At 35.2% G+C, this 23,531-nt stretch overlaps 1 protein-coding gene across 4 annotated transcripts in view; it reads right to left on the reverse strand.

Annotated features, from left to right (window-relative positions):
- Positions 1-23,531, reverse strand: part of STRN (striatin) — a 174,041-nt gene that overhangs the window by 60,556 nt on the left and 89,954 nt on the right. For all 4 annotated transcript variants that reach the window (XM_077133979.1, XM_077133980.1, XM_077133981.1 and 1 more), the window contains exon 7: positions 12,434-12,569. In XM_077133979.1, the coding sequence (XP_076990094.1) occupies positions 12,434-12,569 (136 nt within the window). The remainder of the gene's footprint in view (positions 1-12,433; positions 12,570-23,531) is intronic.

Below are 23,531 nucleotides of genomic sequence, written 5' to 3' on the forward strand. Positions count from 1 at the left end.
AGAAAGTTCCCATATAACCTCCTCAGCACACGCAGTTTTCCTTTTTATTATCATTTTTGCATCACTGTGGTAACTTTGTTTCAATTGATAAAAAATTATAATTATACTATTAACTATAGTCCAAGGTTTACATTAGGGTTCACTGTTTTTGTTGTATGGTCCTATGGTTTTTGTTGCTGTTTTATTTAATTTTTATTCTAGTTAACATCTATTCACTCTAAAATTTCCCCTTTTAACCACATTCAAATATAGTTCAGTGCTGTTAATTACATTTACAATGTTGTGCTACTACCACAACTATCATCACCAAAAACTTTTCCATCACCCCAAACAGAAATTGTACAAATTTATCATTAATTACCCCATTCCTACCTCATGGCAGCTCAGGCAATCTGTATTATAGTTTCTGACACTAAGAATTAATTATTTCACATCAGTGAGAACATACAATATTTGTCCTTTAGTCTCTGGCTTATTTCATTCAAAGTTCATTCAAGTTGCCATATGTATCAGATTTGCATTCCTTTGTACAGCTGAATAATATTCCACTGTATGCATATACAACTTTTTTTAAATTCATCCATCAATGGACACTCAGGGTGCTTCTACCTTTTGGCTATTGTGAATAATGCTGCTACGAATAATGGTGTGGAAATATCTGTTCAACATCCTGCATTTCTAAAACAGGGATTCCCACATTCTTTTGTTTTCTAATGCATATCAGGAAATGAGTTGACTTAACAATGGGAATGTATTATCTTACAGTTTTGTACCTAAGAACAATGTCCAAATCAACGCATCATCAAGGTGATGCTTTCTTCCCAAAGTCTAGTTGCCAGTGATCCTTGACTCCTTTGCCACAAGGCACACGGCAGCATCTGCTGGTTTCTCATTTCTCATCCAGGTTTTAATGCTTTTGGCTTCTTGCTCCCCTGCCACTCCCCTTTTCCCTCTACACTCTCTATTCATTCCATTTCTAAAGAACTCCAGTAAGGGGATTAAGACACAACCTGGTAATATACTGCTAAGTTATATCTTAAAACTGTAGTTAAAACTTTAATATTTATTTGTTTATGTATATATTTGTATAAAGGTATGTCAATAAGTTATTTACTGCAAATTGTTAAAAAGAAAAAAACAACTTGGGCCATGCCTTAACTGGGGTAATCTCATTAAAGGGTCCTAATTAAATATATTTATGTCCACAGGAATGGATTAGCTTTAATACTGTAATTTTCTGGGGTACATACAGATCCAAATCACCACACCAAATAATACGGTAACATTATATGCAACTTTCTGAGGGAACACTAAACTGTTTTTCACCATGATTGCACCATTTTACATTCCCACCAATAAGGAACTAGTGTTAGAATTTCTCCATATCCTCTCTAGAACTTGTCATTTTCTGTTTTTTAAAATAGTAGCTATTCTAGCAGGTATAAAATAGTCTCACTGTGGGATGGTCTCAGTGGCTCAGCAGGCAGAGTTCTCACCTGCCATGTCAGAGACCCGGGTTGGATTCCTGGTGCCTGCCCATGCAAAAACAATAAAACAAAACAAAACTAAAAAATAGTCTCACTGTGGATTTCATTTGCATTTCCTTAATGGCTTATGATGGCCAATTTGTACATCTTCTCTGGAGAAACGTCTATCAAGTCTTGCCCATTCTTTAACTGGCTTGTCTTTAGTTGAATTTCTTTATATACTCTGGGTATAACCTTATTTGGTTATATGGTTTCAATATACTTTCTTCATTTAACAAGTTGTGTATTTACTTTAATGACGAAGTCCTTTTATGCCCAAAAGTTTTTCATTTTGCTGAGGTCCTTTCTATTTTTTCTTTTGCTCCTCATACGTTTGGTGTAGTTTCATAAACCACGCTCTGAAGACATTCCTTTATGTTTTCTTACAGGAATTTTATACTTTGGTTCCTACTGTTAGATCCTTGATCCATTTTGACCTAATTTTTCTATATGGTGTGAGGTAGAGGTCTATCTTTACTCTTTTGCATATGGATATCCATTTGCCAGCACCATTTGTTGAAGAGACTAGTCCTTCCCCATATGAGTGGACTTGCCACCCTTGTCAAAAATCAACTGATCAATGGTGATGAAATATACTACTATGTGATGATATTGTGAGTCATTGATTGTATACCATGTATGGAATATATATGTTGAAGAGAAGGGTTAATTTTGAATTCTTAATTGAACTCCATTGGTATATATGGAATATATGTCAGAACCATGCAGTTTTAAATACTGTAGGCTTTAGTTTTAAAATAGGGAAGTTAAAGTCCTACAACTTAGGTCTTGGCTATTCAGCACATCTTACCCTTCCATATAAAATAGATAACTGGCTTTTCAATTTCTGAAAACCCTGTTTGAATTCTGATGGGGATTATATTGACTGTATACACTAATTTGGGCAGAAATAACATTTTAACATTATTTATTTAGTCTTCCAATCCATGAACATGGAATGAACTTTCATTTATTTAGGTATTCTTTTATTTCTTTCAGAAATGCTTTGTAGTTTGTGTATAAGTCCTTTACAGCTGAGACGGTTAAGTCCATGTGTCAGCTTGGCTAGGATATGGAGTTCTCTTGTGTGGTCAAGCAAGCACTGACTTGTTACTGTAGGATAGTTCATGGATTTTAATCATAAGTAAGCTAACTGCATCTATGGATTACAATCACTTATAATCAACTGAAGATATGGCCTTCAACAATGAGGGAAGACTCATCCAATCAGCTGGAGGCCTTAAAAAGAGAAGTTATAATTTCAGCAGCCAGAAGGGAGAATTTATATCTCTACTTCAGCAAGCCAGCTTCTCCTGGGGAATTCATCAAAAATCTTCACCAAAGTTCCCAGCCTGTGACCTTGCCCCTCTCCACAGTTCAATGAGGAGACAATTCTTTAAAAAATCTCTTAATATTTACATTACATATACATATAAACATATACAGAGATATCTCCTGTTGATTCTGTTTCTCTAGAAAGCTTTGACTAATACAACATCCTTGGGTAAATTTATTCCTAAATATTTGATTCTTTCAGTTGCTATTGTAAATGGTTTTTTTTTTCTTGATTTCCTCTTCAGATTGTTCATGATCAGTATATAGAAATGTTACTGATTTTTGCATGTTGATCTAGAATCCTGCCTCTTTGCTGAATTTGTTTATTAATTTCAGTAGCCTTGTTGTGAATTATTCAGGATGTTCTATATACAAGATCATGTCATCTACAAATTGGTGAAGTTTTATTTCTTCCTTTAGAATCTGGATGCCTTTTATTTCTTTTTCTTGCCTGATTGCTCTGGCAAGAATGTCAAGCACAATGTTGAATAAAAGTGGTGACAGTGGACATTCTTGTCTCATTCCTAATCTTCAAAGGAAAACTTTCAGCCTTTCAACCATTAAGCAGAACGTTAGCTGTGGGCTTTTCATGTATGCCCTTTACCACACTGAGGAAGTTTCCCTCTAGTTCTTATGTTCTAAGTGGCATCATCATGAAGGGATGGAGAGTTTTATCAAGTGCCTTTTCTGCATCAACAAATGTGATTTTCTCCCTTTTATCCCATTAGCATAGCATATGACATTAATTAATTTTGTTAAGTTGAACCACCCTTCCATACCTGGGATAAATCCAACTGATAATAGTTTATAATTTTTAATGTGCTGTTTGATTCAGTTTGCTAGTATTTTATTGAAGACTTTTGCATTTATATTCAGAAGGTATACTGGTGTATAAGTTTCTTTTCTTCTGCTATTTTAATCTACTTTTGTTAGGAGAGTGATGATCTCACAGAGTAAATTCGGATGCCTTCCTTCCTCTCCAAATTTGTGGAACAATTTGAGTAGAATTGATATTAATTCTTCTTGGAATGTTTGGTAAAATTCACCAGTGAAGCCACTAGGTTCTGGGCTTTCCTTTGTCAGGAAGTTGATGATTATTGATTCAATCTCTTTACTTGTAACACAATTCTGTTTCTTCCTGAGTTGGTGGGGGTAGTTTGTGTGTTTCTAGCAATTTGTCCACTTCATCTAGGTTATCTAATTTGTGGTTCATAATATTCTCTTATAATCCTTCTTATTTCTGTGAGGTTGATAGTAATGTCCCTCCCCTTCATTTCTGATTTTGGTCTCTTTTTTTCTTTGTCAGACTAGCTAAAGTTTTGTTGATTTTATTGATCTTTTCAAAGAACCAACTTTTGATTCTGTTGATTATCTCCATTATTTTTTATTCACTGTCTTATTTCCTTTCTAATCTTCAGTTATTTCCTTCCTTCAGATGACTTTGGGTTTTGTTTGTTTTCTAGATTATCCAGTTTTGAGATTAGGTCTCTCATTTGAGAACTTTTTTCTTTTTTAATGTAAGCATTTAGAGCTATAAAATTCTCTCACATGAGTTTTGGTATACTGTGTTTCCATTTTCATTTGCCTCAAGACATTTCCTAATTTCCCTTGTGATATCTTCTTTGACCCATTGGTTGTTTTAACAGTGAATCGTGTAATTGCCACATATTTGTGAATTTTCCAGTTCTCCCTCTCTATTTTGAGCATCATTCCATTGTAGTCAGAGAAGATACATTTAATGCTTTCAATATTTTTTAATTTACTGACAGTTGTTTTGTGACCTAACATATGGTCTATGCTGGAAAATGACCCAGGGGCACCAGAGAAAAATGTGTATTCTGCTCTTTTAGGATAAAGTGTTCTGTATAAATCTGTTAGGTGTAGCCAGTTTAGAGTATTATTCAAGTCTCCTATTTCTTTTTTGATCTTCTGTTTAGATGGTAATTGAAATCTCTTACTATTAATAAAAAATCATTCATTTCTCCATTCAAATCTGTGAATATCTGTTTCATATATTTACGGGCTCTACCATTAGGTTCATATACATTTATTATCATTATGTTTTTTTATGGAATTGACCCCTTTATCAGTATATAGTGTAATATTCTTTGTTTCTTGTAATAATTTTTTACTTATCTATTTTATCTGTTATTAATATAGCTACACAGCTCTCTTTTCGTTACTATTTGCATGGGATATATTTTTTCTATCCTTTCACTTTCAACCTATTTTTTTCTTTGAATTTAAGGTGAGTCTCTTGTAAACAGCATATACTTGGGTCATGCTTTTTTATCTACTCTGCAAATTTCTGCATTCTGACTGGAAAGCTTACCCTCTATATTTAAAACAACTACTGAAAATACATGATTTTTGTCTACCACTTTGATATTTGATCTTCATAAATCTTACACCTTTTTGTTCTTCAATTCCGCTGTTAATGTTTGATTTTTTGAATTTACCATTTTGAGTCCCTTCTAATTTCTTTCTGTGTACATTTCTCATACATTTTCTTTGTGGTTAACATGGCACATAAATTGAGTATCCTAAATCTATAACAGTCGTGTTTGATTTGATACCAACTTAACTTCATTAGCATACACATGCATTGTTCCTATACACCTCCGTTTCCCCAGCTTTCTGTTAAACTTGTTATATAAATTATATCTTTATACATTGTTTATCAAAACCCATAGATTTATCATCACTATTTTGTCCATTTGTATTTCAGAATATGTAAGAAGTAAATAGTGGAGTAACATACCACACAATTCAAAACAGCGGTTCTGGCATTCATAATTATACATATGGTTACTGTTTCAGTTTCCTTGGTTGCTCAAGCAAATACTACCACCATGGTTTGCCTTAAACACTGAGAATTTGTTTGCATATGGTTGTTTTTTTTTTTTTACTTTTTTTTATTGTATAGTATAACATATATACAAAGCAAAGAAACAAAAAAGCAACAGTTTTCAAAGCACTCTTCAACAAGTGATTACAGGACAGATCCCAGAGTTTGTCATGGACTACCATATGATCTTCTCATATTTTTTCTTCCAGTTGCCCCAGAACAGAGAAGGCTAGAGGGCTTAAATACTTTTTCCCATCACAATCGACTTTTTTTTCTTCTTTTTTTGTGAAAAATAATATATATAACAAAAAAGCTATGAATTTCAAAGCACAGCACCACAATTAGTTGTAGAACATATTTCAAAGTTTGGACTGGGTTACAACTACACAATTTTAGGTTTTTACTTCTAGCTGCTCTAAAATACTAGAGACTAAAAGAGATTAATTTAATGATTCAGCAGCTATATTCATTTGTTAAGTCCTATCTTCTATGTATAATTTCATCATCACCTTTGATCCTTCCAAACATCTCTTCAGGGTTGTTTGGGTTATGGCTATTCTAAATTTTTTGTATTGGAAGGATCTGTCACTAATATGGGGTAGGGACATGGAATTAACTGATGTTCTGGAGAGGTTGGGCTAGGTTTCAGGACTTATCTAAACCAGGGACCCATGTGGAAGTTGTAGGTTTCTGGAAAGTTACTTTAGTGCATGGAACCCTTGTGGAATCTTATATATTGTCCTAGGTGTTCTCTGGGATTGGCTGGAATGCTCCTGGTTGGGGATTGGCAGGTTATAATAGGTAGCAAGGTTTACCTGAAGCTTGCGTACGAGGAACCCCAGAGTAGCCTCTCGACTCTATTTGAATTCTCTCTGCCACTGATACTTTATTAATTATACTTCTTTTCCCCCTTTTGAAAATGAAAATTCTTATCTTTCATTTAATTTGAGAAGTATTCATCCATTATTTCTTTGGATATTTCTTCTGCCCCTTTTTCTACTTCTGGGACTCCCATTATGCATATATGTATATACTGGTATGTTTGATGGTGTTGCACAGCTCTCCTAGGTGCTGTTTATTCTTTTTCATTGTTTTTTCTTTCTGTTCCACAGCTTGAATCATTTCAATTGTTTTGCCTTCAAGTTTACTGATTCTTTCTTCTGCCGGTTTCAAGATGCTGTTGAAACCCTCTAGGGAATTTTTCATTTCTGTTATTGTGGTTTTCAACTCCAGAATTTCTGTTACATTCCTTTTTAAAATGTCTATCTCTTTATTGAGATTCTCATATTGTTCATTCTTTGTTTACCTAATATACTTTAGTTCTTATTCCGTATTTTCTTTTACCTCCTTGAGCATACTAAGGGTCATTTTTAAAAATATCTTTGTCTAGTCTGCCAAAGTCTGGTCTTCCTTGCTGCTAGTTATTAATTCTATATCTTGCTCCTTTGAAAAGGCCATTATTTCCTGTTTCTTGTTATCTTTCATTACACACTGTGCATTTTAATGTTTCAAAGCATTAACTTAGGATTTGGTCCCTGCACTGTTAGGTTCTTAAGTTTATATCTAGCTAGTAATGTAACAGAAATTTTCTTGAGCGGCAGGAGCTAACAAACCAAAGCAAAACCACACCCTGGAGCATCTTACACCACCATCCAGGTCCTATCTTCAGTCTTGTAATATACAAGTTTCGCCTTATAATCTCACTGAACATAAAATAGCAGCAGCAATGGAAGATGAGTGATAAAATATATTTACTTGCTAAAAGCTAACCAAAATTTTAACCTATATATTCACTCCTTTTCTGAGATGGCAAGGGTGAGAGGTGGAGGAGAGGAGGAGTTTTTAAAATGTTTCACATGGCCATTCCACTGAACTGGATTTACAGCATAGCTGTGTTTGCTTAAAAATGAAATGCTTTGAATTAGAATTTTAAAATACACAAGGCCAAACTACTGATAAATAAACCTCCAGTCAACTAAAAGATTCCATTCATACTCATTAAAAGAACTATCCAATACATAAGAGTATGACAACTCAGATGTGGGAACAGCACATTGAGTTTTTACCAGCTACTTCATCAGAACAGGTGACTCACATATTAGAGAAAAGGAAGGTAACAGAGGATAGTTCAACTGCTCTTGGAGAGAAACCAATCTAAGTGTCCTTTCAATCATATCAGCAATGAAATGGCCAAAAATATCACACGGATGTATGGCTCCTCAATGAAAGTCAAGCCCTTAGTGGAACACAATGATATAACTATATCGGTGGAACTGTTACCTAAACTGATTAATGTGATATATAATCTATGTACACAGCAGCTCGGAAGAGAGCCCTGTTTCACTTTAGCTTTTACTTGGTTTCCCAATTTTGCTGTTGAAAGAATAGCTAGACACTAGATAGTGATTAAGAAAGCACTGTAAATAACTGTTCAAGTATTTGATACAAAAAGGAAAAGAAGAGGTAGTACAGCTATCTCAGAGTCCCTAAAGATAGTACCTCCAAGAGCTAAACATATTAATGGACAATTTACACAATTTAAGAAAAAATAAAGCCAGATGAAAAATCCATTGTATGTGCCATGGTTATAAATTACTACTGTTGATATTATTACTGTATGAGAAAATTATTTTTTAATGACTCTAGGGCAAATGAACTTATCAAGCAGACTAGAAAGTATCTGTCCGGTAAGTCCAAAGAAACATCAGAAGGATAAGAAGTGGCTCTCCTACATGGGAAGTTCAATAAAAGAAAAAGATACTCCTAACATTATAAAAGGTCTGTGGTGGGGTGGGCCGCGGTGGCTCAGCGGGCAAAGTGCTTGCCTGCTATGCCGGAGGACCTCGGTTCGATTCCTGGCCCCAGCCCATGTAACGAAAACGGAGAAACAAAATACAATAAAACAAGAAAATGTTTAAAAAGATGTTTCCCTTTCTTCCTCTCTTCCTTCCTTCTATCCTTCCTTCCTTCTCTCTGTCTTTCCTTTAAAAAAAAAAAAAAAAAGGTCTGTGGTGAGTGAAGGGGAAATTAAGTCTATCTTGAAGGCAAAGCAGGAAAATCAGCAACATCAACACAATCTCTATCTAGACTTTGTGTTACTGAGATTGTCCACAGTTAGCACAGAAAAAATGTTCCTTTCCTTGAGGCAATTATAAATCACTTCATTGTGTAGTATTTCAGGTAAAAAAAAAAAAAAAACAACTTCAGTTTATTAAAAATATGAGACAAACTTCTCCCCTCATTTGCCATGGAGAGTCTTATCAGTCACTATATAATGATCAAGTGTGAGGAATGAAAAATTTGAAAGTTTTTAACGTGACTGAGGAAAAGGTATCTCAATTTTTCCTTCTGACTTTAGAATTCTGATTTTTATATTTCTTCAGAGAAAAAAAATATGCAAAAAGTTAGGGTTTGAATTAGTACTTTTAGTGTTTTTAAGTAAAAATGTAAAAAAGCTCTTCATTTTAGGCAACAAAATATGCAAAGTAACACTAAGAAGTGACATCTGTGTTGAAGTCTTAAAAGATGACATTTTACTAGTATTAGATTCACATCTAAATAACAACATAATTCAAACTACACAATTTTTTTATCATGCTTGTAAATTTTACGTCTGCAAAATATTAGCTTAGCTGAAAATCTATTCAAAATAACAAAAAGTTCATATTTTAAGAAAACTTAATGGAAGTTTTCATAAAGATAAACTTAAAGCAATGTCAAAATGTCAACATTACATTCTTTCAATAAATATATCTGCCCAAACCATAGGTCATTAGGGTATACTGAAATGATCTACCAGAATGCTCTTGAGTTTCAAAGGATGAAAAGCAATATAAATCAAAGTTCCAATGAGCATACCTTCATAAAACTCTTAATATAATTATAGAATATTTATATAACTTACGTACAAAATCAAAATAGATATATTTTCAACTGAGAATTAAGATATCTTTATCAATATTTATTTTTTATACGCATATCCAAATTTTACAACTTACTTTATACAAAAAAAATCATTTTGAAGTCTGCATTTTAACTAATTTATATTCAACAACTGCTTTAGTTCTTGAAAGCACACTGCAATCTACAGCTGTCTGAAGAAAAGTAGATGAAAAATCATAATGACGAAAATAATTCCAATGCACACCATCAACCAGTTACAACCTCTAACAGCAACTTTTTAACAAGATTCTTCCACAGTATTTTTCTAAGTAACTTTATACACTTCAGTTAAAATTTTCACAGACTGGCAAAAGTATCAAAACTTTATTTAAATTTAATAGAAATCAGAAAATTTAATACCAAAATTCAAAATTACTTTATCATTAATACTTCAGTATATTTTAACCAAGGTTTTTATACAACCATATCAACAATGCCATGAATTTGTACTGAAATAATATTTAATATTAATTAACAAGTCAATATATTCTAAAATCTTCCTGAGAGTTGTCAGAAAAATCATAAACTACTGTGTATAAATACAATACAAAAGACTCTTGTGTAAAGTATTTCAAAATAAAGTAATGGCAAATATTTAACCCTTAGTATATGTTTACCTCTCAGCTTCCCCGTATTCCCAAAGCACAATCCTTGAGAGGTAAATCTTACATAACAAATTTTTTAGTATACAATCTTATATCCTCTGTACAAGGACTAAGTTCAGGGCCTCTAACTTCTCACTGGCATAACACACATTCAAACATTTTCCCAGCTAAAAGTTAAAGGTTGCTAAATAATGTTTAATTCAACTATATGTTAAAGGCTTAGTAAGTGGACATATAAGTAATTCCTATTACTATGAACTACGTAACAAACATGTGAAAGCTTATTCAGTAAGTCATATTCACTTCTGGATACATAGATACTACAGAAGTTATGTACCTAAAATGCAAAAAAATGCTCTGCAGTTAAAAAAAAAGAGAGAAAGCCACATGCCTCTTTTTTACTTCTCAGGAACAATAAATTCCTTAACCCTCTCTAAATAGGCCTTAATGTTATCTGATTGTAGATCTGCCAATTAAAAAGCAAGAGTCGAGCAGTTTATGTGTGAGTCATTAAAGGAATGCCTAGTCAACTTGCTGTGAAGCTGAATAGAAGAAAAGATATTTCTACTCTTCTTTTCCCCAATGCATTTATTTTTATGGAAAACGAACTTCCTAAACTACCTTCTTGAGGAAACTGTGAAATTTCATTTTACATGAAATGCATAGGACATGGCAACAATTCAACATCAAAAACAAAGTTAAAATATCCTTACAAATACATATTTTTATCCTATAAAAAACTTGAAGTAAGAAGTTATATCAGATCATTAGCAGAATTGCGATGTGTGGTAGGACAAAAAAATTATGACTCTGAAAAAAATAGCCTCACCCATTTTTTAATGAATAAAGCATTGTAAGGTTAAAGGCCAACATGTTTTAACATGGCTCTAGTAGGAAGCCCAAAGGAGAAATGATTTAATATCTGATTGTCTAATCTTATCTGCCCATAAAGTACAAAGATTTAGTATAAACTGAATGAGTTTTAGAATTCTTCAACATAAGAGAAAATTTTCTCTCTCTCTTTCTCAAACACACACACACACACAAGACAAACACAGATGGAACTGATATACACAACAACACAAACACAGATGGAACTGGTCACTTTTGAAGAATTTACCACAAATCTACCTTATTGATAATAATAATGTGTTTCAAAACCATTAGAATGACCTATGTTGTAAAGGTTTCCTCAAAGTACTTGTTTTAACTCCTGTTTGATCGTTTTAAATATTAAATTCATTTAAAACAATTTGAGCAAAACAGAAGTTCTATGCCTTGTACAAACCGACAAAACCTAATTAGAATGAATGACTAATTATAATTTTCTGACTTACATTTCTTTTTTGCACAGAAGACGCCAGATATGAGACCTCTAACATCCTCTATAACATTCTTACATTCAATTTCCGCAAAATCTAGAATTACAAGTTTTACTGTCTAGATAGAAAACAGAGAATATTCTGTATATGAATTAAAATTATTTTCAGACTACACTGCATTATTTAAAAGAAAATGGGTAGCTCATTATGTACATTATTTAAATACACAAAACACCACACACATATTCAAAATCTGGATTAAAAAGGTGGTAGTACTACCTCACCATGACAAGTCCAGAAGCTCTTAAAAATAGTGCAGCACTACTGTTATTTGTAGCATTCTTTATGTGTACACCTGGCTCTAAATGATAAACGTGACATTAGTACTCCTACCCTACTCAAATTGGAAAGCAAAGGCCCTTGTGGTAGGAGGATCCAGAAATATTAAATGGGCCAGGCGAAACCTTTACAATTTTGTAAAGCATTTGGAATATTTCTCTAATGCCATTAAGGGAAGTGCTTAGATATTCTATAAAAATATTAAATATTTTAAAAAGACAATGACATTTTATAAAATGTCCTGAAGTACATGGCATTATGGTTTGTCCCAGAATAACAACTGCCGTAACTGTGAAAAATTTTCTCATGCAAATAAAAATATATGAGAAAATAATTAAATAAGACATTTTGTAAAAATGACAAAGAATAAAATGGGCAGTAGTACTAAAATGTTCATTGGGTGCTCAACGTTTCAACAATATAAGAAATTTAAAGTGTTTTTTTTTTTTTTAACATGATGCCCTACTGGTAAAACACCAGCTAACATATCTAGATGGATCCATTACACTTTCTTACCCCAGTCTGTTCCATCGCCTGCACTTCTAGATTCATTTTCTCCTTCATCTGATGTAACCAAGAAGTCAAACTCCTTTAGAGCTTCTTTTGTATCTCGATCTTCACTGCTATCAGGAAACGCCTTTTTCCTAACAATCTAATAAGAAACATGCTAAATTAAAAAACTAGGAAATATTAATTTAATTTTAATAAAGGAGACAGCATATCATTAAATTACTTCAATTTAAACCTAATTGAATTATTGTTTTGCTCAAAAATTGCACATTTGTTGTGTTAAATAAGTATAATACCTATACAGCTCAGTAAAAAGAAGGTTATCATTTCAAAAAGATATACATTATAGATTTTAAAGTAATGGTTTAGACTTTGTTAAAAGCTATGATGGCTTGTTTTGTTTTAAATAAGCTAACTAAATCATATATTGAACTTATTGGAATACAAGACACTTGTTTACCAGTTAAATCACAGAGACATGAAAAATGTCCCTGACATACATTATAAGGATCAAAACTAAATCCTGTATTTCCTGGAAGCAATTTGTGCAGTTTGCAAACATTCCAATAGAATCAAAAAAAGAGACATTTTATAGAATACTAAAAGAAATTTGCTGAATATAACCATCATAAATTTTAACAATTATCACTAAAATTACACTCAGAAATGCATGCCTCAAAACTTACAAGGAATTGTTAGAAAAAAAGAAGCTCCTATTATTTCTAATGTCCTAATCTTACATCATCTTCTTCAATAACTCTCTCTTTATTCAACTTCTTCCCTAAAATTCTGACCATTTAGAGTAAGATGACTAAATATTAATGAAAAATTTGATAAGAGTTATCTCTGGAATCATAAATCCAGCTGGAGGACAAAAACTTAGCTTACACGTGCATACACACAGGCACACACACATTTTATTATCTGCCTTTGGGTCATGTTTATAACCAGGAGCCCAAAGAAATTACAGTGACTGGTTTGAAGCTTCTCTAGATAAAATGGATTTAATATTTCAACTTTTGTAGACACTGGCTTCTTCATTTCACACAAAACAGAAATAGCATGATCTGATCAAACATTATTGCTGGACTATTATGAGTAGCTTCTGTATGAAGGCTCAACAGAAAAGCGAACCCAGAAATAGACTACAAAAGATAACAAATACCTGACTTATCTGGCCCTGGTCTCATGCTTATGACTGACAGATATCACTTATCAATCAGCACTTTTCATCTGAGACTGAATACATCCTCAAAAATCCTTCTCTAGCACACTAGGAAATCATAACCAATAGAACAGAGCTGACACACTATCTGCCTTAACTGTCCTGGGAGATATAAAAATTGAATAGGAGAAATAAAGGGTTATTTTAACATACTAGAATAACTGGTTAACTATTTAGAACATTTCTATAAAGTGGAGTATTTTTTATGGTTACAGCCGTTCACAAATTGTCATCTAGAGAATCTATTAAAACAAATAAACAAAAAAAGCAAGAACAGTTTGGGAGGTGATGAACAGAAAAAACATGCTAGATGTGTATTCTTTCTTAAGTACTCACAAACTGTATATTAAAAGCCTTTTAATTTTCTCTAGGTCAAAAGACCAAGAAAGAAGAAGACTTTATCCAACAGGACATCCATATCCATATCCTTTTACCCTAGAAGCCGCCTCTCCCTTTGCTAACCCTGATGGGATCTCCAGTTGTGATTCAGAAAGACTATAATGCTCATCTGTCTTCTGGATGGAGAGTCCTTATTCTCAATGTCTGACAAAAAGGGTGGGAAAAATCCAGAAGTATCTGGGATATCAAATTGAAAACCTGAATTTATTCCTAACATTAGTTACTGCTAAGTACAGTATTAAGTCTCAAAACCAACTCTTGGGAAAAAATCATTTTCTAGCTTGTCTCCTCAGTTATAAACTTAATAAAGAATAAAGATGGAGAGGAGCCAAGATGGTGGCTTAGGGAGGGATGAGATTTAGTTCATCCTCCAGAGCAGCTAGTAAATAGCCAGGAACAGTACAGAACAACTGCAGGGGCCGCGTCAGTGACTGGACACACAACTTACCCCGCTCTGGACAAGGTGGACTGGCTGTGAGCCCACCCAGAACCATGAGACCACCAAGCCTCGCAGGATGGCATCCCTCCCCCGCAGGGGAAAGGAAAGAGATGTTACTAGCAGCAGGGGCTGAACCAAGCTCCAATGGTGGAATTAATCAACAAATTTTAACTACTAAAACTAGACTCCCAACACAGCCGAATCTTGAGTAAAAGCTGAAGCTGGGTTTTGCCTGGCCCAGAGTGGGCAGGAGTGATGGAAAAAGAAGAAAAGAAAAGAAAAGAAAAAAAACAGAGGTTTTTTGGATCAGATAGCACATAATACTTGAAAGGGTCTGGGTCCTGTGGGAAAGGAGAGAGCTGTGTTGAACAAGGTTCAGCTGTGTTGGGAGTCTAGTTTTAGTAGTTAAAATTTGTTAATTAATTCCACCATTGGAGCTTGGTTCAGCCCCTGCTGCTAGTAACATCTCTTTCCTTTCCCCTGCGGGGGAGGGATGCCATCCTCCGAGGCTTGGTGGACCTCTAGCTTAGGTTTTGTATAACAGAACAGAGTTTTACAGTTCTGGTTTTCTTGTTTCTTGCTCTGCCTGTATGGTGCATTTTTTTTTCTCTCTTAGTAGGTTCTACTTATGTATTACAGACCCCAGTTCAGAATAAGCTGAAATGAATGTCAAAGAACAGAGAGGCAACAAAGTCATCCAGGAAGAAAACAGCAGGTAATAAAAGTGAACACAATCTCCAGAATAAACTAATTAAGGAAATTAAATGCCTACATGCCATCAAAAAATAATAAATCATACTAGGAAAACTGAAGATGTGGTCCAGTCAAAGGAACAAACCACCAATTCAAATGAGATACAGGAGTTGAAACAATTCAGAATGTTCTAACAGACATGGAAAACCTCATCAAAAATTAAATCAATGAATTGAGGGAGGATATAAAGAAGGCAAGGAATGAACAAAAAGAAGAAATCAGAAGTCTGAAAAAATAAATCACAGAACTTATTGGAATGAAAGGCACAGAAGAAGAAATGAAAAGAACAATGGAAACCCATGTTAGATTTTAAGAGGCAGAAGATAGGATTAGCAAAGTGGAGGATGGGATATCTGAACTCCGAAAAGCAAAAGAAAATACAGGGAAAAGAATGGAAAAATATGAGCAGGGAATTGAATGACAACATGAAGCATGCAAATATACATGCTGCGGGTATTCGAGAAGGAGAAGAGAAGGAAAAAAGAGGAGAAAAACTAATGGAGGAAATTATACTGAACATTTCCCAACTCTTATGAAAAACTTAAAATTACACATTCAAGAAGTGAAGTGTACCCAAAACAGAACAGATTCAAACAGATGTACTCCAAGACACTTACTAATCAGAACGTCAGATGTCAAAGAGAAAGAGAGAATCTTGAAAGCAACAAGAGAAAAACAGTCAATCACATACAAGGGAAGCCTAATAAGATTATGTGTAGATTTCTCAGCAGAAACCATGGAGGTGAGAAGACAGTGGGGATGATATATTTAAGATACTAAAAGAGAAAAACTGCAACCAAGAAGTTTATACCCAGCAAAATTGTCCTTCAAAAATGAGGAGGAAATTAAAACATTTTCAGATAAAAAAAATCACTGATAGAATTTGAGACCAAGAAATTGGCTCTGCAAGAAATACTACAGGGAGCACTAGAGGCAGACAGGAAAAGACAGGAGAAAAAGGTGTGGAGAAGAGTGTAGAAATAAAGAGTATCAGTAAAGACAAAAAGAAGAAAAATTAGATATGACACATAAAATTCAAAAGGCGAAATTGTGAAAGAAAGTATTGCCCTTACAGTAATAACACTAAATGTTAATGGATTAAACTCCTCAGTCAAAAGACACAGACTGGCAGAACGGATTGAAAATCATGACCTACCTATATGCTGTTTACAGGAGATACATCGGAGACCCAAGGATAGACATAGGTTGGGAAGAGATATTTTATGAAAACAACAATCAGAAAAGAGCAGAAGTAGCTATACCAATATCTGATAAATCAGACCTCAAATGTAAAACAATTAGAAGAGACAAAGAAGGACATTATGTATTAACAAAAGGAACAATTCAACAAGAACACAGAACAATCCTATATATTTATGGACCAAGCCAGAGTGCTCCAAAATACATGAGGCAAACACTGAAAAGAGAAATAGACGCATCTACCATAATAGTTGGAGACTTAAATTCCCCACTCTCATCAATGGACAGAATATCTAGACAGAGGACCAATAAAGAAAGAGAATTTGAATAACATAATAAATGAACAAAACTTAACAGACATTTATAGAACATTACATCCCACAACAGCAGGCTGCACCTTTTCCTCAAGTGCTCAAGGACAGACCATATGCTGGGGTCTGTGAAAGCAAGTTTCAATAAATTTTAAAAGATTGAAATCATACAAAACACTTTCTCAGATCATAACGGAAGTAAGTTGGAAATCAATAATAGGCGGAAGGCCAGAAAATTCACAAATATATGGAGGCTCAACAACACACTCTTAAATAAACAGTGGGCCAAGGAAGAAATTACAAGAGAAATCAGTAAATATCTCGAGAAAAATGAAAATGAAAACAAAACATATCAAAATTTATGGGATGGAGCAAAGGCAGTGCTAAGAGGGAAATTTATTGCCTCAAATGCCTATATTTAAAAAGGGGAAAGAATAAAATCAAGGAATTAACTGTGCACTTGGAAGAACTAGAAAAAGAACAGCAAACTAACCCCAAAGCAAGCAAAAAGAAAGAAATAATGAAAATTAGAGCAGAAATAAATAAAATTAATAACATGAAAGCAATCGAGAAAATCAACAAAACCAGAAGTTGATTCGATGAGAAAATCAGTAAGATTGATGGACCCTTAGCAAGGTTGAAAAAAAGAAGAGAGAGGATGCAAATAAATAAAATCAGAAATGGAAGAGGAGACATAACCATTGACCCCACAGAAATAAAGGAGGTAATGAGATGATACTATGAACAACTTCATACTAATAAACTAGACAATGCAGAGGAAATGGACAACTCCCTAGAAAGGCATGAACAACCAACACTGACTCAAGAAGAAACAGATGACCTCAACAAACCAATCACAAGTAAAGAAATTAAATTAGTCATTAAGAAGCTCCCCAAAAGGAAAAGTCCAGGACCAGATGGCTTCACATGTGAATTCTACCAAACATTCAAGAAAGAATTAGTACCAATTCTGCTCAAATTCTTCAAAAAAATTTAGGGGGATATCATCAGAGATGGCGGCTTAGTAAGACGCGCGGATCTTAGTTTCTTCTCCAGGACACGTACTAGGGGAGTAGAAACGATACAGAAAGCGCCCAAAGCCACAACAGAGATAAAAAAGACAGCGTACCCCATCCTGGAACGGCTGGCTGGCTGAGAGAAGCAGCTCGGGTGAGATCGCCGAGGCGCACGGGCCTTACCGGGTGGGGTGGCAAGCGGCCGGAGTTACTCCCTTCCCCCTTCCCGGGCCGGCTGGGAGAATTGGAGAGGCGGTCCCCTGAAACCAAGGCGACTGGCGCCCACACCACGCGCAGCCCCCGGACCAACTGAGAGAATTGGATCGGAAACCCCCAGGCCGCGGAGAACGGTGACGGGTGGGGGAAGCCCCTTCCAAACCCGTGACTCCCGGGGAAGGTGCACTCTCTCGGGCGGGCCGTTGCCACTGGCGCCCTCCCGCCACGCTTGTTGCCCAGGGCCGACTAGGAAATTCGGACGGGCTCTTTCCCTGGCTGCGGCGACCAGCAACCCTCCCTGCGTTCGGACCCCGGGCCGGCTCAAGCCGCTTCGGCTAGCGAACCCCCAGGACGGCGAGAGTTTTCCAAAGTTTAAGGTCCCACAGCACCTTTTACTGGTGGGACCCGCAGACAAACGTGTGCCACGAGCGCCACCTACTGGGCAGGATAAGAAAAACAGAACCCAGAGATTTCACAGGAAAATCTTCCAAACTTTTGGATCCAATACCCAGGGAAATCTGTCTAAATGCGCAGACGCCAACAGAAGATAACGGATCACGCTCAAATAATTGAAAATATGGCCCAGTCAAAGGAACAAACCAATAGTTCAAATGAGATACAGGAGCTGAGACAACTAATGCTAAATATACGAACAGAAATGGAAAACCTCTTCAAAAACGAAATCGATAAATTGAGGGAGGACATGAAGAAGACATGGGCTGAACATAAAGAAGAAACAGAAAAACTGAAAAAGCAAATCACAGAACTTATGGAAGTGAAGGACAAAGTAGAAAAGATAGAAAAAAAAATGGATACCTACAATGATAGATTCAAAGAGACAGAAGATAGAATTAGTGATTTGGAGGATGGAACATCTGAATTCCAAAAAGAAACAGAAACTATCGGGAAAAGAATGGAAAAATTTGAACAGGGTATCAGGGAACTCAAGGACAATATGAACCGCACAAATATACGTGTTGTGGGTGTCCCAGAAGGAGAAGAGAAGGGAAAAGGAGGAGAAAAACTAATGGAAGAAATTTTCACTGAAAATTTCCCAACTCTTATGAAAGACCTAAAATTACAGATCCAAGAAGTGCAGCGCACCCCAAAGAGATTAGACCCAAATAGGCGTTCTCCAAGACACTTACTAGTTAGAATGTCAGAGGTCAAAGAGAAAGAGAGGATCTTGAAAGCAGCAAGAGAAAAACAATCCATCACATACAAGGGAAACCCAATAAGACTATGTGTAGATTTCTCAGCAGAAACCATGGAGGCTAGAAGACAGTGGGATGATATATTTAAATTACTAAAAGAGAAAAACTGCCAACCAAGACTCCTATATCCAGCAAAATTGTCCTTCAAAAATGAGGGAGAAATTAAAACATTCTCAGACAAAAAGTCACGGAGAGAATTTGTGACCAAGAGACCAGCTCTGCAAGAAATACTAAAGGGAGCACTAGAGTCAGATACGAAAAGACAGAAGAGAGAGGTATGGAGAAGAGTGTAGAAAGAAGGAAAGTCAGATATGATATATATATAATACAAAAGGCAAAATGGCAGAGGAAAATATTATCCAAACAGTAATAACACTAAATGTTAATGGGTTGAATTCCCCAATCAAAAGACATAGATTGGCAGAATGGATTAAAAAACAGGATCCTTCTATATGCTGTCTACAGGAAACACATCTTAGACCCAAAGATAAACATAGGTTGAAAGTGAAAGGTTGGGAAAAGATATTTCATGCAAATAACAACCAGAAAAGAGCAGGAGTGGCTATACTAATATCCAACAAATTAGACTTCAAATGTAAAGCAGTTAAAAGAGACAAAGAAGGACACTATCTACTAATAAAAGGAACAATTAAACAAGAAGACATAACAATCATAAATATTTATGCACTGAACCAGAATGCCCCAAAATACGTGAGGAATACACTGCAAACACTGAAAAGGGAAATAGACACAAATACCATAATAGTTGGAGACTTCAATTCCCCACTCTCATCAATGGACAGAACATCTAGACAGAGGATCAATAAAGAAATAGAGAATCTGAATATTACTATAAATGAGCTAGACTTAACAGACATTTATAGGACATTACATCCCACAACAGCAGGATATACCTTTTTCTCAAATGCGCATGGATCATTCTCAAAGATAGACCATATGCTGGGTCACAAAGCAAGTCTTAACAAATTTAAAAAGATTGAAATCATACACAACACTTTCTCGGATCATAAAGGAATGAAGTTGGAAATCAATAATAGGCAGAATGCCAGAAAATTCACAAATACCTGGAGGCTCAACAACACACTCTTAAACAACGAGTGGGTCAAAGAAGAAATTGCAAGAGAAATTAGTAAATACCTCGAGGCAAATGAAAATGAAAACACACCATATCAAAACTTATGGGATGCGGCAAAGGCAGTGCTAAGAGGGAAATTTATTGCCCTAAATGCCTATATCAGAAAAGAAGAAAAGGCAAAAATGCAGGAATTAACTGTTCAATTGGAAGAATTGGAGAAAGAACAGCAAACTAATCCCAAAGCAAGCACAAGGAAAGAAATAACAAAGATCAGAGCAGAAATAAATGAAATTGAAAATATGAAAACAGTAGAGAAAATCAATAAGACCAGAAGGTGGTTCTATGAGAAAATCAATAAGATTGATGGGCCCCTATCAAGATTGACAAAAAGAAGAAGAGAGAGGATGCAAATAAATAAGATCAGAAATGGAAGAGGAGACATAACTACTGACCTCACAGAAATAAAGGAGGTAATAACAGGATACTATGAACAACTTTACGCTAATAAATACAACAATTTAGAGGAAATGGACGGGTTCCTGGAAAGACATGAACAACCAACTTTGACTCAAGAAGACATAGATGACCTCAACAAACCAATCACAAGTAAAGAAATTGAATTAGTCATTCAAAAGCTTCCTAAAAAGAAAAGTCCAGGACCAGATGGCTTCACATGTGAATTCTACCAAACGTTCCAGAAAGAATTAGTACCAATTCTCTTCAAACTCTTCAAAAAAATCGAAGTGGAGGGAAAACTACCTAATTCATTCTATGAAGCCAACATCACCCTCATACCAAAACCAGGCAAAGATATTACAAAAAAAGAAAACTACAGACCAATCTCTCTAATGAATACAGATGCAAAAATCCTCAATAAAATTCTAGCAAATCGTATCCAACAACACATTAAAAGAATTATACATCATGACCAAGTAGGATTCATCCCAGGTATGCAAGGATGGTTCAACATAAGAAAATCAATTAATGTAATACACCATATCAACAAATCAAAGCAGAATAATCACATGATCATCTCAATTGATGCAGAGAAGGCATTCGACAAGATTCAACATCCTTTCCTGTTGAAAACACTTCAAAAGATAGGAATACAAGGGAACTTCCTTAAAATGATAGAGGGAATATATGAAAAACCCACAGCTAATATCATCCTCAATGGGGAAAAATGGAAAACTTTCCCCCTAAGATCAGGAACAAGACAAGGATGTCCACTATCACCACTATTATTCAACATCATGTTGGAGGTTCTAGCCAGAGAAATTAGACAAGAAAAAGAAATACAAGGCATCAAAATTGGAAAGGAAGAAGTAAAACTATCACTGTTTGCAGACGATATGATACTATACGTCGAAAACCCGGAAAAATCCACAACAAAACTACTAGAGTTAATAAATGAGTACAGCAAAGTAGCAGGTTACAAGATCAACATTCAAAAATCTGTAGCATTTCTATACACTAGTAATGAACAAGCTGAGGGGGAAATCAAGAAACGAATCCCATTTACAATTGCAACTAAAAGAATAAAATACCTAGGAATAAATTTAACTAAAGAGACAAAAAACCTATATAAAGAAAACTACAAAAAACTGCTAAAAGAAATCACAGAAGACCTAAATAGATGGAAGGGCATACCGTGTTCATGGATTGGAAGACTAAATATAGTTAAGATGTCAATCCTACCTAAATTGATTTACAGATTCAATGCAATACCAATCAAAATCCCAACAACTTATTTTTCAGAAATAGAAAAACCAATAAGCAAATTTATCTGGAAGGGCAGGGTGCCCCGAATTGCTAAAAACATCTTGAGGAAAAAAAACGAAGCTGGAGGTCTCGCGCTGCCTGACTTTAAGGCATATTATGAAGCCACAGTGGTCAAAACAGCATGGTATTGGCATAAAGATAGATATATCGACCAATGGAATCGAATAGAGTGCTCAGATATAGACCCTCTCATCTATGGACATTTGATCTTTGATAAGGCAGTCAAGCCAACTCACCTGGGACAGAGCAGTCTCTTCAATAAATGGTGCCTAGAGAACTGGATATCCATATGCAAAAGAATGAAAGAAGACCCATCTCTCACACCCTATACAAAAGTTAACTCAAAATGGATCAAAGATCTAAACATTAGGTCTAAGACCATAAAACAGTTAGAGGAAAATGTTGGGAGATATCTTATGGACCTTACAACTGGAGGCGGTTTTATGGACCTTAAACCTAAAGCAAGAGCACTGAAGAAGGAAATAAATAAATGGGAACTCCTCAAAATTAAACACTTTTGTGCATCAAAGAACTTCATCAAGAAAGTAGAAAGACAGCCTTCACAAAGGGAGACAATATTTGGAAATGATATATCAGATAAAGGTCTAGTATCCAGAATTTATAAAGAGATTGTTCATCTCAACAACAAAAAGACAGCCAACCCAATTACAAAATGGGAAAAAGACTTGAACAGACACCTCTCAGAAGAGGAAATACGGATGGCCAAGAGGCACATGAAGAGATGCTCAATGTCCCTGGCCATTAGAGAAATGCAAATCAAAACCACAATGAGATATCATCTCACACCCACCAGAATGGCCATTATCAACAAAACAGAAAATGACAAGTGCTGGAGAGGATGCGGAGAAAGAGGCACACTTATTCACTGTTGGTGGGAATGTCAAAGGGTGCAACCACTGTGGAAGGCAGTTTGGCGGTTCCTCAAAAAGCTGAATATAGAATTGCCATACGACCCAGCAATACCATTGCTAGGTATCTACTCAAAGGACTTAAGGGCAAAGACACAAACGGACATTTGCACACCAATGTTTATAGCAGCATTATTTACAATTGCAAAGAGATGCAAACAGCCAAAATCTCCATCAACAGAAGAGTGGCTAAACAAACTGTGGTATATACATACGATGGAATATTATGCAGCTTTAAGACAAGATAAACTTATGAACCATGTAATAACATGGATGGACCTAGAGAATATTATGCTGAGTGAATCCAGCCAAAAACTAAAGGACAAATACCGTATGGTCCCACTGATGTGAACGGACATTCGAGAATAAACTTGAAATATGTCATTGGTAACAGAGTTCAGCAGGAGTTAGAAACAGGGTAAGACAATGGGTAATTGAAGCTGAAGGGATACAGACTGTGCAACAGGAGTAGACACAAAAACTCAAAAATGGACAGCACAATAATACCTAATTGTAAAGTAATC

Source organism: Tamandua tetradactyla, chromosome 17, assembly GCF_023851605.1.
Source record: "Tamandua tetradactyla isolate mTamTet1 chromosome 17, mTamTet1.pri, whole genome shotgun sequence".
Lineage (NCBI taxonomy): Eukaryota > Metazoa > Chordata > Mammalia > Pilosa > Myrmecophagidae > Tamandua > Tamandua tetradactyla.